Consider the following 16,012-nt stretch of genomic DNA (forward strand, 5'->3'; position numbering starts at 1 on the left):
AGCTCACCGTCGAGATTGCCGCTTCGGGTTGGGATGACGAACCCATCGACATTCAGTGGCAACAATCAATGTAGCGGAAGACCGGACAATCTCACCAGGTTCCCTTCAAGAATACAACCGGTATGGTGTGACCTTGTTCTCGTTTTCCGGCGTAACGCTTACAGTGTGGGCAGACGCGAGCAGCGAGCAAGATAGTGATCTCTTCATCCAGGTCGACAAGGCCGAAGAACTCAAGAAAGCGGCAACGGAGAAGGACGGCAAACTCGTCCTGACCGTGACCAACAGCTTCTTGCATGGCCAAGCCAAGGACGGCAAGAAACGATGGCTCGTCTACCACGACCAATCACGAAACCCATTCCAGGTAAGAGGGAACACCTTCCAGCCTTACAAAGAAACAGCACACCTTGGCATATACTAACCCATAATTCAGCACCGATTTCACCAAGGCATCCTCAAGAAGTACATCCGGCTCGGCACGGATACTGCCAGCAAGATGGGATTCTACGATCTCACAGGAGTCACGGATATGGGTGCGGGCCTGATCGGCGACCCGCTTAGAAAGATGTAATAACAAGTAGAAGATGTTCAATTTCCACGCAAAATGAGAGTTCGATATTCCGAATCCCTCACATCCAGTGAAATTTCCTGCCACCTCGCATCAGCGCCCAATGTTTCGCTCAGTCGGATTGTTACTCTATGATGAAAGTATATGCAGAATTATGTTTGCTCATGCGGTACGGCAAGCACGTCAATTCAGCTTCTATCTTAGATTGAAAGTCGGCTGAAACACCGTGAGTTGATAAGGGATCGGAATCTCCACGCCCATGGTCTGATTCGCCGGCACCCTGGCACCGACCTTCTGCAGCAGCTCCTCGCAATGGACCCTCACATACTCATCCTCGCGCTTCACCAGCTCGATATGCATAGTCGGCGCCTTACGATCAAAGCTCGCCCAGCAGTTCAGGATGAGAATGATATGACTGCGCGGCCGACCGAGGAAATTCATGACATCCGTATGGCCTTTGAGTGGGGAATTGATGAGGACGCCGCGGGCGGTCAATCCGATGCCGCCGAAGGGGCGGGAGACGACTTTTGAAGGATCGACGACGATTCCTGCGGATTGCGCGAAACAGTCCGGGGAGGGCGCGAGGAGGCCCCATTCTTTGGGCGCCCAGGCGATGGAGCTGCCGAGGCTACGGTAGCATTGGAGGCCGTGCTGGGGGATTGTCCACGCGAATAATGACTCGTCGAGTGACGTCTCCAGTAGAGTCTTCTGCAGTCGTGCAAAGGCTTGGACCCCCTCACCGTACTGAGGAGCGAGGTATACACCGAGCAGGCCGAGCAGACTGTATGCGATGTCCTCAACGACAGTGGTTGTTCTGCCCGCCATCCAACTCATCCGCGTTGCGACGCTCGCATCGCTGAAATGAGCCTGTCCGGTGAGGTACTTCGTTTCGATACCTGACCAATGCTGGAGCTCGTTGGCTAATTGATGTTTGACGCCGATGAAATTCCAATTCCGTCCGAAAAATTCCATATATCGCGGCGCGACCAATTCCTGCAAGCACCAACCACGATCAAACCACTCCGATCTCGGGTGGTTCGTGGACAAGCCATCTACATCGTAGAGGAAAGTGATGCAGACTGATGATTTGCTGTACCACTCCATCATGGAGTTGATGCATCTTCCTTCCTCGACGGCGTTGGATTTGTCAATACAGCACGTGTCGATCCAGATCCATTCTACAGGCGGATCACGGTGTCGGGCTACTTGGCAAGCTTGTCTGATCTTCTTGGCCGAAGGAGTTTGCAAGGCGTCGTTCTTGAGATAATTCGGATCGCCGTTCAGCTCTGCAAATGTGACCTCGGGCTGCTGCCATCGATGTGAAAGAATCGCATACTGATGTGTCGCGGGATGAGCACTGTCGTTGCTGAGCTGGAGGGTTTCAGTATTAAGAAGCCGCATTGCGATCTAATTCTTTATCGGCGTAATCCAATCTGTCAAGGTGCCGATGAAAATTTCCTTCCGAAAGAGGATGGTCTCAAGGAGGATAAGTTGGAGAGGGAATGAACAAGCACATCTGACAAAAGCCACGCGAGTGCCACATGGTCAGCATCTTATATCTCGTTATCTTGTTGTAAGCTAGGATGTCCTTCTTCAAGATGGCGGTGGCTTCGCCAAGATTTGTGGATGCACAAGGGTGGAACGCTGCGGTCCATGTGGAAGCATTGAAATTTGCCTTCGAGGCGCAAGAACCCTATTTTAAGCACGAAGGATCGCAGCTGCAGCTAAAACATGTCACTCGCCCGCATGTATTTAACCGAACTTAAAATCGGACATAAAGAATTCCGGGCAACCAAAAACCATCGGCCTCTAGAATCTCTAGCAATATGAAATAAACAAAGATCGATCTATTATTGGTCATTCAAGAACGCGGAAACGACGGATTACTTCCCTTCCACTCAGACACAGTCCTGAGCCTCGAATCGGGATTATTCTAATCGCTAATCTGTGAGGACCGGTTTTCAATGACTGATCGATGATTGCGATTACGGATGAATAATCGTCCCTTGTCGTTTGGATAATTTCTCCCTTCCTTCACCGCTAATCCTCCGTGCATGCACCATCTATATCCCGAGACTGGGTCATGCCGAAATTTTTGCTTCTCGCCTCGTGATCGGGCGTGGTCACTATGATGGGATCCAGACGGATTTTCGGGCGGAAGAGCGACCGTCGGCGCGGCGAAGTAGCAATGGCGGGATGTTGGGGGTTTGCATTGCTGCCGCGTGCGGTGCTTTCTGGCGTCGCTCGCTTCTATCAGCTTCGGCGGCTGTGATAGCCACAACAGGAAGCGAAACGGCTTGGCTGATTGATCGAATCGATTGGAGTGCCGATGCGGATTGCCGGTCATATCCCTTTTTGGCAGACTTCAGCATCCTGGCCTTTTCCAGACTTGCTCAATTCATCGCTCTCTCGGGTTGATTCGTCTTTGAAAGGGTTGATCGTATCCTTATTCCTTTCATCCCATCAACTCCCTCGGCCCCAGATTCCTCGAATCCAACTCCCCCGGCTGGACGCGATTATCCGGCATTTCATATGTCTGCTGAGACCCATCGACTTCGGCCTTTAGCTCCGGCGTCAAGGCAGGATGTTGCTGTAAAGAAGGTGTGATTTCGGGACTCATGAATCCCTTGACATCGGTGGTGGGAGGTGTCATGGGACCGTCGGTGCTGTTGACGGCCTCGTAATATGCGGGTGCAGAGGAAGAGCCGGCGCCGGCCTCGGTGGAGCTGGATTTCAGACGACGCTGAAGGCGTTGGACGCGGAAGAAGAGGGCGGCGAGAATGGCGATGATTATGACGAGGACTGCGACGCCGACGCCGATTCCTGCCATTGCACCCTTGGAAAGTCCGGCCGTTTCCGGTTGTGCTGATGACGATCCTCCGTTGCCGCCAGTGGTGTTGTTGCTGTTCGTAGTACTACCGGCGGTCGGATTGCCCGTTGGCGAGCTCGTAGCAGTGTTCGTCGGGAGAGACGTTGAAGTGACGGCCGTGTCCCATAGGATGGGCTTGGCGGCAGGCAGAGAGAAAGTCCCATTCTGACAACAACTTTGACGCTGGAAGATGTCGGTGCCTTGGACATTGCAGCAGTAGCTGGTCAGGGCGTCGTTGCATCCCCAAATGTAAACGAAACCTTTGTTGAGTGCTGTAACCATATCAATGATCAGTACTGTTCATTCCCTGGTTCGCTTTGCTCCGGCGCATTTGTCACTCTCGCCGATAAGCATTAAATCGGAAGTCGTGTTCATAAGTAAGGAGTCAAACAGTTTTGACTTACTCGTAAGACAAGTCTGGACGCAACCATCGAAATTTGTATTGGTGCAGGCCGGCGATTGATACAATCCCGTCTGGTTGTAGAATTTCCCGTTCACATTTGCGATGGAACCATTCACGAGGTTATTCCCGTCCATGCACAATCCATTCGTCGCGCAAGTGCCGGAAGTTTTACAACAGAAGTTCGAGTTGGGACATTGTGTGTATGCGGATGCGACACTGCCATCGCGGTTGAAGCAAGGAACGGCGGCGGAGGCGAGGGAACTGGCGGCGAGGAGCAGCGCGGGGATGTAGATGGCGAGCATCGTGAGGGTTGAGGCTCCAGGGTCTCGTCAGAGCGAACGGCGTGAAGTCTTCTTCTTGCTGCAAAAGATAGAAGATGGCGGAATGAGGATAGAGAGAAAACCAAAAATTGTTGAAAGTAGAGGTGCTTCCGAAAGAAAAGAGGCGTTGGACGCACGCGACAAGAGGATCTACATACACGCTAGATGTGCACGAGGCATGCCACGTTATTTTCCTTTCCTTCACACCACCAGTGTCCACCACATTGCAGCATAGCCTGTCACCGCCAAGGAGAGACAAGGTTCAGCTCCTCCTCTGCGAGGAAGGCCGCGAGAGCGCGCAAAGTGCTTTGCATCTTCATGTATGGCCGGGGTAGGCGTAAAGTAGTGGTCGGAATAAATTCAGGGTCATCAGCGCGATCCCCGATCAAGCAATCTTTCGCTCTTCCAAACGGTTTGGGCCCTCTTGGCAGGCAGGCCGCCCGTTCATCATTCGGCTGCTCAATGCTTCCGTGTGCGATCGCTCCTCATCAATTCCGGGATATTTTTGTCAGCGGGCGAGCACTTCGAAGACTCTTCGTGCGTCTCCGTCGTGGTCATCGATTGCCTGGATATCGGTTGCTATCCGTCCTGCAGCAATCAAGTTCTATATAATCACAGTGTGGAAGACGCTTCTTTTCGGTCTCGGTTGCGGAAACAGCCCTAGAGTGGTGGCGACCAGCCTGCAACTCGAAGGATCGTCTCGTGCGCCAGCACTGTGAAGTCAAATTAGGGCTGATTGTCCGCCAAATTGATGGGAATGGTCCAGGATGGTGCAGAATGGACCGAGCCGTGACCGACTTCTTATCGTTATCGTTGGCTAGATGTTTCATCATTGAGGTTGTCTCTCTTCAAGATATGTATATATTGAACATTCTGACAAACAACATGAATCGAATCCTTGTTTCGGATCATCCTCGTCAACCCTGCACCGCTGATGAGTGTTCTCGAACAGATCTCAGGGCAGCACCACAGATCTAGCAGGTCTCTCTCTTCCGCGGACACGAATTGACCACATGGCCCGTCCAGGCTGTAAATAACATCTCTTCCTCCTCATGACGAGAAGTAGTCGCAGGTACCACATCTTAGACAGAATCTGACGCCTTTTCAAAGCGGGCATACCCCAAAATCCATGTCCAAGGCAAGACGGGATCGATACAGGATCCGATGATTTTCCAGCCCGGCGTTCAATCCAACGACTTGAACTCCGATCACCTTGTCCTCTCACAACCATTCCATCTGCTCTCGAATACTCTCTTCGCCTCTTCCTCGTCTATCGATACGCGACTCATATATTGCAATATCCAAACGGTTTATTTCCCATCCTCTCATCTATGGTCCCGCCATGCCAGACCCAAAGAGAATCCCAGCGCAGTCAACACGACCATCGCACAACACGCGACACCATCACTTCCCATGCCCTTCCATGCCCCTCCCGACTTGAGCTGCTTCAATTCCGCCTCGCCTTTGCGCAATGACTCGGCCAGACGTTCCGTTCGCGACTTTTTGGTCTTGACCGGTTAGTACCGCGTGCTCGTAGCGGAATGCTGCCGGCTTTTTTACAACCGTCGGCGATGGAGAGGAGACGGAGGGACATTTACTCAACGGACGCCGAGGGCAACGCTGTTCGCTGTGGTGAGCGCGAGTGCCGCACTGGCGATGCCGGAAGTATAACGTGTAAACATTGTCTTGTCGTTGCCTTGAACTTTAGGTGAAGACCAAAATCATTCAGCACTCCGTTGAAATATGAGGAGGAGACCGTGAACGCCCTTGCTATCTCTATAGAATATTTCAACTATCCCACGCCGCAACGTCTCCTTGTCGGAGAGGCATCTCTTGCTTCGGTCGTGATGGCCATCGCCCTGTGCAGTATTCTCCGTGAAAGTCTGTTTCCGGCATGGATCCGGAAAGATATGATACTGAAGCGACTCCGATTCTTTGACTGAAGAGAGCACAAAATTGCAGCGCCGTCGTTGTCAGCTTCATGCACGCATTTACAGTTATCAGGCGGTTCCACTTTTGTCCAGCAAGACTTCCCTCTCAGGTCCGCGACAAGTCGTCGACACATGCCCGAGATCCAGCCTGATAAACGAGGTTGAGTCCTACTTCATCTCGTGGTAAGCTCAGGATCCCCGATTTTTGATGTATCCAATAAGGATATAGATTGGAGATAAAATTCCATCGCGGACAATTTCAAATACGAGACGTTCTTTCATGTTGCTGCGTGCGTGTTCTGGCGAAGGAGTGCTCGATTACAGGACCGTGACAGGCAGGCAGATGGTAACCCTAACGACAGACTTCCCCGGCCCTGGACCTTGACTTTTCTGAGGAGGAGTGTTCTGACAGCTGACGGAACTCCTGCGAGTCATGGGCATTGTTAGATCTCGCGTGCTCTCATTCTCGCATGCTCTCTCTCTAGCTGCAACGGGTAGCACCGAGGGAGAGGACGCGCCTCATAAAGAGCGCGAAGAGCGACGGGTCGATTTTGAGATGATGTCGAGCTTCATCGCACGCAGAACTCATAAGAACTGTAGATGATTATACCCAGGTGGGCGACGATCGTCATTATAGCTACTGTTTCAATGATCGTGACTGTTCGGTAGTGAGGTTTCAACTCATCACCCACCCGCTACTAGGTATCTAGAGAGTCGTGCCTACTGTTGAAGATGGGGATCTCAACGGAACAGCAGCAGCTCTCTCCCTCCCCGCAATCGGACGGGTCGGCGGGTGGGTGGAACGACGGTGGAACGGCATAAAATCCCTCTGGGTGCGCGTGTGGTGGTTGGAACTTGGACCGCTGCAGATAGGCGGGTCAACAATCCTCCGTCCGGGCGGGTTTAAAGGGCGTAAAACCCGTGACCTGGTCATTATTACTCTATGCGATGGTGATTCAAAAAAACAACACGGTTACTTCTTTACCAAGCGATTGGAACGGACCGGGGAAATCTGACATGCCAGGCCATCCATGCACGCACGCATGCATATGCTGCCCAGATGGAGATGCGGGTGCAGGGAAAGCTTGACTGATGACTCAACCCCACCTGCACCTGCACCTGCGCGCGGACATCGATCATCAGCCGCTTTCCGGCGGAGATGGGGAGACGAGAAGACGGAGAGAGAGAAAGAGATGGAGAAGAGGCGTTCAAGGACATACATACATATTTCCCCTTGACATGCACGGTCGTCCCTCATCGTGGCCTCCGTTTCCACGATGTACATTATGAAATACGGTTGACAAAACAATTCGTTTTCGCAATGAATGTGATGGGATTTCGGATCGTACAAGACCACGTGCGGCCGATGAGGGAAGAACGTCGACGATGATGATGTACTCTAACCCGGGAACGCATGAGAGTTTGCACGTAGAAACGCATGAACGAGGAACGGGTCGAGGAGACGATCCGAGCCCGAGAAACGAAAAGGAACTCGAAGCTTTTTAGCGAGGGGAGGAGACTACCTAGGTACCGTACCGTACCCATAGGTCGAACCACAATCGGGCGGGCTAAGAATAATAATGACTGAGCAGGCGGCTCTTTTCTCTTCCGCTTGTCTGCCTCTCCGGGATGATATGAATGCTTTCCACCGTACCTACTGTAGTAGTGTAGTAGTATGGCTTGGAAGGAAATGTCACTCCAAACCCGAAGGAGATGATGAATAACAAAAAGAAGAAGAAGAAGAAGAAGAGGAAGAGAGAAGAAGAAATGGTGGACGGAGGTTTAACCAAATCCATCCATCCATCCATCTCATCGACTTTCCCACGCGAGATTTCCTGGATGGATCGGATTCGATTGGACTGGATTGGTCATCCGCGGACACCGGACATCGGACATCGGAGCTTCCCCAGGTGCGATGGCTCCAGCTGCAATGGAATGCACAAAATGCTGGCGGGAGAAAAAAAAAAGCCGAGAATGATGGGGGGCGCGCGCAAGGAGAATGATGCTGATGCTGATGACGATGTTGATGATGGTTAGAATGCGTGCAAATGGAATGGAAGAGACCTCCCTCTCTCTTTCTCTCTCGTCACTGCAGTCGCCATTGTTGGTTTTTGGTGCTGCAATAGTTCTTATTATTACATGCCGGTCACAGCTGCTTCCGACGGTCCCATGAATTGTCCCATGAATTGTCCCATGAAATGATGAATACCTACCAGGTATACTAACTAGCACATGCAGGTGCATTTCGTAAGCCGCATCATCGGGAGTGAGAGTCACATATCTCGGTGCAGTAATAAAATAGACTAGCAGTCATCATAGACAGCTGCGTTCGTGCGGCGTGGTGGGCGTGACGACTTCAAGCACCGACGACCGATACCTGAACTAACTACATAGCAGCATTCCCTTCCTCTGCTACCACTTCTACTACTCCAACTCGCTCCTGTTCCTTCCTCGTCCCTTTTCGCTCGCGCTGTCCTGCTCTCTATAGATTGTTCGCTTTGCTTGTCTCAGACACGTTAAACAGCATTGTCGTATCGACATCTAGGAACCCTCGCCGTCTCCGTATTGAAACTACGTGAGACCTCTTGCATGCGCTTTTCGTTCGGAGAAACTCTTTCGTCATCGCTTGTCTCAGAGACCCTTGCGTCACCACATTCACAGAACTCGCGCATTTGCTCTCATATCCAATCGCTCGGGAATTCCGAAAGGGAAGCATCCTGCGTCAATCGCCATTGGAAGCCTCCACTGAACAACGTGCGCAAACCGCCGGCGCAGATGAAAAGCCACCATGGCTGCACCCACCGCTCAGCCTGATGGCAACTTTTCGCCCAATACCCAGCTTCAAGGCGCCGAAAACACCCAACACGTCAACCCGGCCGCCGAATCAAATACCCTCGACGCCACCGATTCCGACAACGACATCAACTTGCAAAAGAAAGGTCATGATCGGGAAGCGATCGAAGAGGCCGAATCACCCATCGAAGGCGACTTCAAAAACGAGCTGAGACCGAGCAACCTGGATCGGACCCAGAGCAACTTCACCACCACCACAGGCACCAGCGTCACATCCAGTCAACCCGCAAATCAACTCGAACTCCCGCCTGTCAAACAAACCTGGTCGCAAAAGCTCAACCCGTTGAGGAGGAAGAACCCACCCCCCGTGCCCGACCAGCGCCAAGTCTCTCGGGAATATGACGCCGGCTTCTTCAGCCTCGTCACGTTTCAATGGATGGCGTCGTTCATGGACGTCGGCTACCAGCGCCCTCTCGTCGACAATGACATCTGGGCGGTCAACCCCAAACGATCGATCGATTCGCAGAAAGAGCGCATGGGGGAGAATTACAAGAGACGGAAAGAGGCCAAGCACAAGCGACCCTTGGCCATGGCGCTCTACGACACATATCGCGGCGAGTTCATCTTCGGAGGTGCTTGCCAGCTGATTGCTTCTCTGGCACAAATCTTGACTCCGTTTGTCATGAAATATTTGATTCAATTCTCATCCCAGGCATACTACGCGAATCGCGGCCTCGGTGTTGCACCACCGATTGGAGATGGAATCGGTCTGGTGTTTGGAATCACTCTTATGCAGATGCTCATGTCCTTGACCACGAATCATTTCATTTACCGTGGTATGATGGTCGGTGGCCAAGCGCGTTCGACATTGATCAGCCTGATCTTTGATAAAGCTATGCGGTTATCCGGTCGGGCGCGAGCAGGCGGCGCGGCGGAGACTGCTGCTGAGGAGACGCCTCAATTCGAGCCGGGAAGCAAGGAAGAGAAGAAATGGCTCAAGAAGAAGCTGGCGGATGCGCAGAATGGCATTTCCGGAGAAGGAGTCGGTTGGAGCAATGGGCGCATCGTCAACCTCATGTCCACCGATACCTACCGCGTCGACCAAGCTTCGGGTCTTTTCCACATGATCTGGACGGCACCCATTCAAGTCGTCTTGACTTTGATCCTCCTGCTTATCAACATCACCTACAGCGCTCTTTCCGGTTTCGCTTTCATCGTCATCATGATGCCGCTTCTCGGTCAAGCCATCAAAAGTCTCATGTTTCGTCGTCGATTCATCAACAAGGTCACCGACCAGCGTGTCACACTCACCCAGGAGATCATCTCCTCGGTTCGATTCGTCAAGTTTTTCGGATGGGAAACGAGTTTCCTCGATCGCCTGGCGAGCTTGCGAAAGCAAGAAGTCGACAAGATTACGAAACTGCTTTCTATCCGAAATGCCATCCTCGCCGTGTCACTATCTCTGCCCATTTTCGCATCCATGTTGGCATTCATCACCTATTCGCTCTCCGGCAACGGCCTTGCTCCTGCACCCATCTTTTCGTCCTTGGCGCTATTCAACTCGCTGCGTATTCCTCTGAATTTGCTTCCGATGGTCATCGGTCAGATCGTCGATGCGAATGCCTCCATCAAGAGAATTCAGGAGTTCTTAGACGCAGAAGAGCTGCCCGTAGAGGCTACGTGGGAGGAGAAGGCGCACGACGCTATTGAAATCGAGAACGGAAGTTTCACTTGGGAACGTACCCGCACGCAGGACACCGATGATACTCCCATCAAAGGAGACAAGCCCGGGAAACCTACCAAGCAGGAGAAAAAGGATGCCAAGCAGGAAAAGAAGCATGTAAAAATCAAGCAAAAGGAGGACAAGAGAATCGCAAAGCAGCGGGAAGCGGAAAAGTTGGAGAGCGATCCGAGCAGCCCGACCGACGACGACAATTCCATGCAGGAGAAAGAGAAACGCCCGTTCGAGATTTCAGGAATCAACCTCAGCATTGGTCGCGACGAGCTTGTGGCGGTCATTGGCTCTGTTGGCTCAGGGAAGAGCTCCCTGTTGGCTGCTCTCGCGGGTGACATGCGCAAGACCAGCGGCAATGTGACCTTTGGCGCCTCGCGAGCCTTTTGTCCACAGTACGCGTGGATCCAAAACGCCAGCGTCAAGGAGAACATCACCTTCAGCAAGCCATACGACCGCCATTGGTACAACCAAGTCGTCGACGCCTGTGCTCTGCGCCCGGATCTGGAGATGCTTCCTGCTGGGGATCTCACGGAAATCGGTGAGCGTGGTATCACTGTTTCCGGAGGTCAGAAGCAGCGATTGAACATTGCTCGTGCGATTTATTTCAACGCGGATACCGTGATCATGGACGATCCTCTGTCAGCCGTCGATGCTCACGTCGGAAAGCACATTATGGATGAAGCCATCTGTGGTCTCCTCAAGGGCAAGGCGCGTGTTTTGGCCACTCATCAACTGCACGTATTGCACCGAGCCGATCGGATCGTCTGGATGAAGGAAGGTCGTATTGCCAAAATTGCCACTTTCCCGGAGCTCATGGAGCACGACGAGGAATTCCAAAAACTCATGGAGACCACTGCCGCCGAAGAGGAAGAGGAGGAAGTGGAGGAGGTGCTCGAGGACAAAGGCGAAAAGGAAAAGAAAGCCGCAGTCAAGAAGACCAAAAAGACCAAGAAATCCGCTGCCGCCCTCATGCAGCAGGAGGAACGCGCGGTCAACAGTGTCAGCTCCAGCGTCTACATGGCCTATGTCAAGGCTTCCGGCTCGATCGCCGTCCTCCCTTTCATCCTCCTCTTACTCATCTCCTCCCAAGGCTCGAACATTGTCACCAGCCTGTGGCTCTCGTGGTGGACCTCGAACAAATTCAACCTGAGCGAAGGCGTCTACATTGGAGTCTATGCTGCCTTTGGTGTCCTCCAGGCCCTTTTGACCTTTGCCTTCGCCACCACCTTGACATATTTCGGAACCAAGGCCAGCCGGGTCATGCTGCAACGCGCCATCTACCGCGTCTTGCGTGCGCCCATGTCTTTCTTCGATACAACCCCGATGGGTCGCATCACCAATCGATTCTCCAAGGATGTCGACACCATGGACAACGTCCTCACGGATTCCATTCGAATGTTCACCCTGACATTCGTCACCATCATCTCCGTCTTCATCCTCATCATCGCTTACTACTACTACTTCGTCGTCGCTCTCGTTCCGTTGACGTTCATGTTCTGCTTCTCTGCAGGCTACTACCGGGCATCGGCCCGTGAGTTGAAACGTCACGAGGCTAATCTGCGAAGTGTGGTCTTCGCCCGTTTCAGCGAGGCAGTCAATGGGACTTCCACCATCCGCGCTTATGGCGTCGAGAAGCAATTCGCCCATCGTTTGTCCGAATCTCTGGATTCAATGGACGGCGCATATTTCCTCACCTTTGCTAACCAGCGCTGGCTATCCGTTCGACTCGATGCCCTCGGTAACCTTCTGGTGTTCACGTGCGGCATTCTCGTCGTGACTGCACGTTTCTCCATCGACCCCTCGACGGGCGGTCTGGTCCTTTCGTACATCCTGTCCATCGTCCAAATGATTCAATTCAGTGTGCGACAACTTGCCGAAGTGGAGAACAACATGAACTCCACCGAGCGTATCCACTACTACGGCACCCAACTCGAGGAGGAAGCTCCCCTTCAACGGGGTGAGGTCCGCTCCTCATGGCCGGAGCGCGGAGAGATCGTCTTCGAAGACGTGCAAATGCGCTACCGAGCTGGTCTGCCGTTGGTGCTCAAGGGTATGAGTATGACCGTCAAAGCCGGCGAGCGCATCGGAATCGTCGGGCGCACCGGCGCGGGTAAATCAACCATCATGTCAACGCTGTTCCGCCTAGTCGAGCTCAGCGGCGGTCGCATCACCATCGACGGCCTCGACATTTCCACCCTCGGCCTAGCTGACCTACGATCCCGCCTCGCCATCATCCCGCAGGATCCCACCCTCTTCCGCGGCACCATCCGCTCTAACCTCGATCCTTTCCACGAACACACCGACCTCGAATTGTGGAACGCTCTCCGCCAAGCAGATCTCGTCGGGCCGGAGCAAGCCCTCGAGAACCCTTCTCCCTCCAGCCCGAGCCAAGACGGCACCGTCGTCGTCGCCAACAACAACAACAACAACAACAACAACACCTCCCGCATCCACCTCGACACCCCCGTCGAAGATGAAGGCCTCAACTTCTCCCTCGGCCAACGCCAACTCCTCGCCCTCGCGCGCGCCCTCGTCCGCAACTCCCAGATCATCGTCTGTGACGAAGCGACCTCCTCCGTCGACTTCGAAACCGACCAGAAGATCCAGCGCACCATCGTCCGCGGCTTCTCCGGCAAGACCCTGCTGTGCATCGCGCACCGCCTCCGCACCATCATCGGCTACGACCGCATCCTCGTCATGGACCAGGGTAACGTCGCCGAACTCGATTCGCCCTTGCGATTGTTTGAGAAGGAGGGCGGCATCTTCAGGGGCATGTGTGAGCGCAGTGGGATCCGCCGCGAGGATTTCCTGGGCGCGGGGAGGGAGGTGAGGGATGCGATGCGATAAAAGGATGAGGCGGGGAGTGATGATTATGGAAAGAGAATGAGAATTTTGTTCTAGAAGGAGGGTTTTATTTATCGATGGCTATGATGATTATGATGATCCGATTTCGCTTATTTAATGACTCTTATGACCTCCTTCTTCTCCTCCTCCTCCTCATCCCTCTTCTTTTTTCTCTTTTCTTCTCGTTCTCGCATGGTGAGCCAACTGGCTACTCTCAGGTTTCAAGTCCCATCGGTCGCCATTTGTCCCTTGACGGTAGAATATCTTTTTTTTTTCACACGCGATCGCGGAAGCACATCGAAGCAAATTCCACAATCGACTCATCCACATACACACTCTGCTGTGGAAGCTACAATTACACCTTCCATCCGTCCATGAAGAGCTGAACTTCGCCCATCGACCTCTCCTCCGACCGAATTGCACCCTCCACCGCTTCCCCCCAACGTGCGTCACTCCACCGCCGCCGTCGCCATCCTCCTCGCCGCCTTCGCCGCTGCTGCGCCCCTCGAGAAGCGCCAGTCTGGCTCAGGCAAGCCCCGAGCCTCCTTACTGGACTTCTAGACGGAAGTATTCTCGACGGTAGCAGCCCGGAGAAGCGCCGGGTCGACTCCGGCTCTGATTCTGGTTCCGGTGACGGCCTCCTCGGCGGTCTTCTTAGCGATGGTGGCTCGCCCAGACGCCAAGATGACTCGGGCTCCGGCTCTGGTGACGGCCTTATCGGGGGTCTCCTCAACGGAGGTGGTCCGACCAAGTGTCAGGGTGATTCCATCTCCGGATCCGGTGATGGTCTGATCGGCGGCCTTTTGAACGACGACGGCCCAAGCAAAATTCAAGAGAAAGATGGCAAGTTTCCAAGAGACACGGTCGACGAGAAAACGACGCAGGGATCAGCATTGAGGTTGCCTGAGCAACAGTGGGGAGTCCTCAGACACGTTGATGTAAATTCAATTGGTTTCTGCTGCCTGTTCGCAACGAGATTCCATTTAATTTGGACATATTTGGCTTGTGGATAAACCTGCAACGTACATATCAGAGACTTCGATGGGTACAAGACGATGCAAGATTCGCGGTGGAGCACGCGTCCCAACTTCAGTGGGATACATCATCACATGTCTTCTCCGAGGATGATTTGATTACATCTCAGCCTTCCATGAATTGGATCGCAATCACCAGGTCTCTCGGCCTACGATACGAGAGCACCTTGCGGTGCGTAGCTGTAGAGCTTTTCATTGCTGAAATTTGAAAGTTAGACCGCCGCTCTGGCGTCGCGTGATACGACCAGCCAGCGATACATGGCTTCTCAAGTTGCAATCTGCTCCTTTCAAACCCGATGAGCCTATCGATGTCACATTGTATCAAGTCACTGCTGATTCTACGATCCACTCGAATTGTAACTTCCGCCAAGTGCAGGGTTGTTCCTCAGCGATGCTGATCAGCGGCGAACATTTCGGCTAATCGGGTGGGGCGGTTTCTTGGAAAATACAATAGCCTCATGGACAAGAACGAATGGCGGGCCTCCAATGCAGCACGATCCCCCTCCTATATGCCAAATTTCGTCATGACGACGGTCCATCGACAAGGTTGAGAAAAGTCCAGGAGATTGAGGACCTGAAAGTAGATCCGCCAAGCAAAATCCTTCATGAGGAGTTTCTGCCATGGATGTGCATCCGCAGTCGTGGAGGCTCAGCGAAGATCTAGTATCAAGTGGATACTACAACTCGGAATCACATGCTTGTGACGTCTTGTAGCAGGAGTCGATGCGCTGGCCCCTACACATACAGTAGACGATTCTGAGCGGCCATTGGCTCAAGGTGTTTTGGTACCTGAACCCTCCGTCCTCGCAGATTTTCTACTATAAATTACCCTTTTCGAGATAGGTTTTCCTTTCTTGGGTAGTCTCGGATGCGCATCCGATCGAAATAAGGTTTTCCGAATATTATAAGTTTTGGGGGCTAGCGGAAGGACAGTGAGGTTCACCGGCGTATACATTTAGCTTCCTCCACATTTTGTCATATAAGGCCTCCCAGAAGGACAGTCAGATTAATCCTTCCGGTCCGAACGTTCGCTGTGAAGCCCAGTTAAAATTTACACGCTTGAAACACTACAAGAGATCTACGGGGCCGACTTCCGAGCCCCAGCTTGTCCCTACCAAGGATGCGGTTCCACGTCGATCATCAGCACTACTACGCAGCCACTACTGTGGCGTCGTAGCGTAGGATCGTAGACCGTGACGGTCTCGCCGTAAGGACTGGCCGTTCGCTTATTGTGAATATGCCGATCTCCTGCATGACAACATATCGACAATCTAAGCTGCGACCAGTTCGGCCCCAGTTCGCGTAGGCATGGTACGTCACGGTCTTGGCCATTTGGCAAAGCTATTACCTATCACTATTGGAGGTAGGCACTAGACATGACATGGACGTATTATGATCGTCGTGTTAATTCCACAGGAAGGTCAGCAAAAGTAAAGTCTCTTGATGATGCTCAGGATCTATACTGCCTGTCGAAAAGGTATAAAGTCAGCGTGCTTCTCTCAAATGCAAAAGGAAATC

General features: G+C 52.8%; 4 protein-coding genes across 4 annotated transcripts; 2 read left to right on the forward strand and 2 right to left on the reverse strand.

The window, feature by feature from the left end:
• Window positions 1–172: 172 nt before the first annotated feature.
• K489DRAFT_422362 (uncharacterized protein) lies at window positions 173–664 on the forward strand (the record flags this gene model as incomplete). Its single annotated transcript, XM_033608236.1, has 2 exons — window positions 173–361; window positions 431–664. Coding segments are annotated over 2 exons (327 nt in total), but the record flags the coding sequence as incomplete, so codon positions are not given.
• On the reverse strand, window positions 577–2,169 carry K489DRAFT_429954 (uncharacterized protein). The gene has a single exon (XM_033608396.1). It carries the CDS (start codon window positions 1,964–1,966, stop codon window positions 761–763), a length of 1,206 nt encoding a protein of 401 aa, XP_033460961.1. The 5' UTR covers window positions 1,967–2,169; the 3' UTR covers window positions 577–760.
• Window positions 2,170–3,001: 832 nt separating this feature from the next.
• Window positions 3,002–4,271, reverse strand: K489DRAFT_169344 (uncharacterized protein). Its single transcript, XM_033599357.1, has 2 exons — window positions 3,839–4,271; window positions 3,002–3,706 (listed from the first exon to the last, which is right to left on the reverse strand). The coding sequence occupies exons 1-2, from the start codon at window positions 4,137–4,139 to the stop codon at window positions 3,021–3,023; spliced, it is 987 nt and encodes a 328-aa protein (XP_033460962.1). The 5' UTR covers window positions 4,140–4,271; the 3' UTR covers window positions 3,002–3,020.
• A 4,510-nt stretch (window positions 4,272–8,781) lies between these two features.
• Window positions 8,782–13,696, forward strand: K489DRAFT_378302 (putative ABC transporter). The gene has a single exon (XM_033604381.1). The coding sequence runs from the start codon at window positions 8,877–8,879 to the stop codon at window positions 13,461–13,463; it is 4,587 nt and encodes a 1,528-aa protein (XP_033460963.1). The 5' UTR covers window positions 8,782–8,876; the 3' UTR covers window positions 13,464–13,696.
• The last annotated feature ends 2,316 nt before the right edge of the window (window positions 13,697–16,012 follow it).

This window comes from Dissoconium aciculare (assembly GCF_010015565.1).
Source record: "Dissoconium aciculare CBS 342.82 unplaced genomic scaffold K489scaffold_4, whole genome shotgun sequence".
In the NCBI taxonomy this organism is placed as follows: domain Eukaryota; kingdom Fungi; phylum Ascomycota; class Dothideomycetes; order Mycosphaerellales; family Dissoconiaceae; genus Dissoconium; species Dissoconium aciculare.

Excerpts from the sequence above, each read along its gene's own strand:
- K489DRAFT_429954 (XM_033608396.1), bottom strand. The coding sequence starts at position 1,966 with ATGCGGCTTCTTAATACTGAAACCCTCCAGCTCAGCAACGACAGTGCT.
- K489DRAFT_169344 (XM_033599357.1), bottom strand. The coding sequence starts at position 4,139 with ATGCTCGCCATCTACATCCCCGCGCTGCTCCTCGCCGCCAGTTCCCTC. Across the intron at positions 3,707-3,838 it reads CGTCCAGACTTGTCTTACGA|CACTCAACAAAGGTTTCGTT; the intron begins GTAAGTCAAAAC and ends ATATGGTTACAG.
- K489DRAFT_378302 (XM_033604381.1), top strand. The coding sequence starts at position 8,877 with ATGGCTGCACCCACCGCTCAGCCTGATGGCAACTTTTCGCCCAATACC.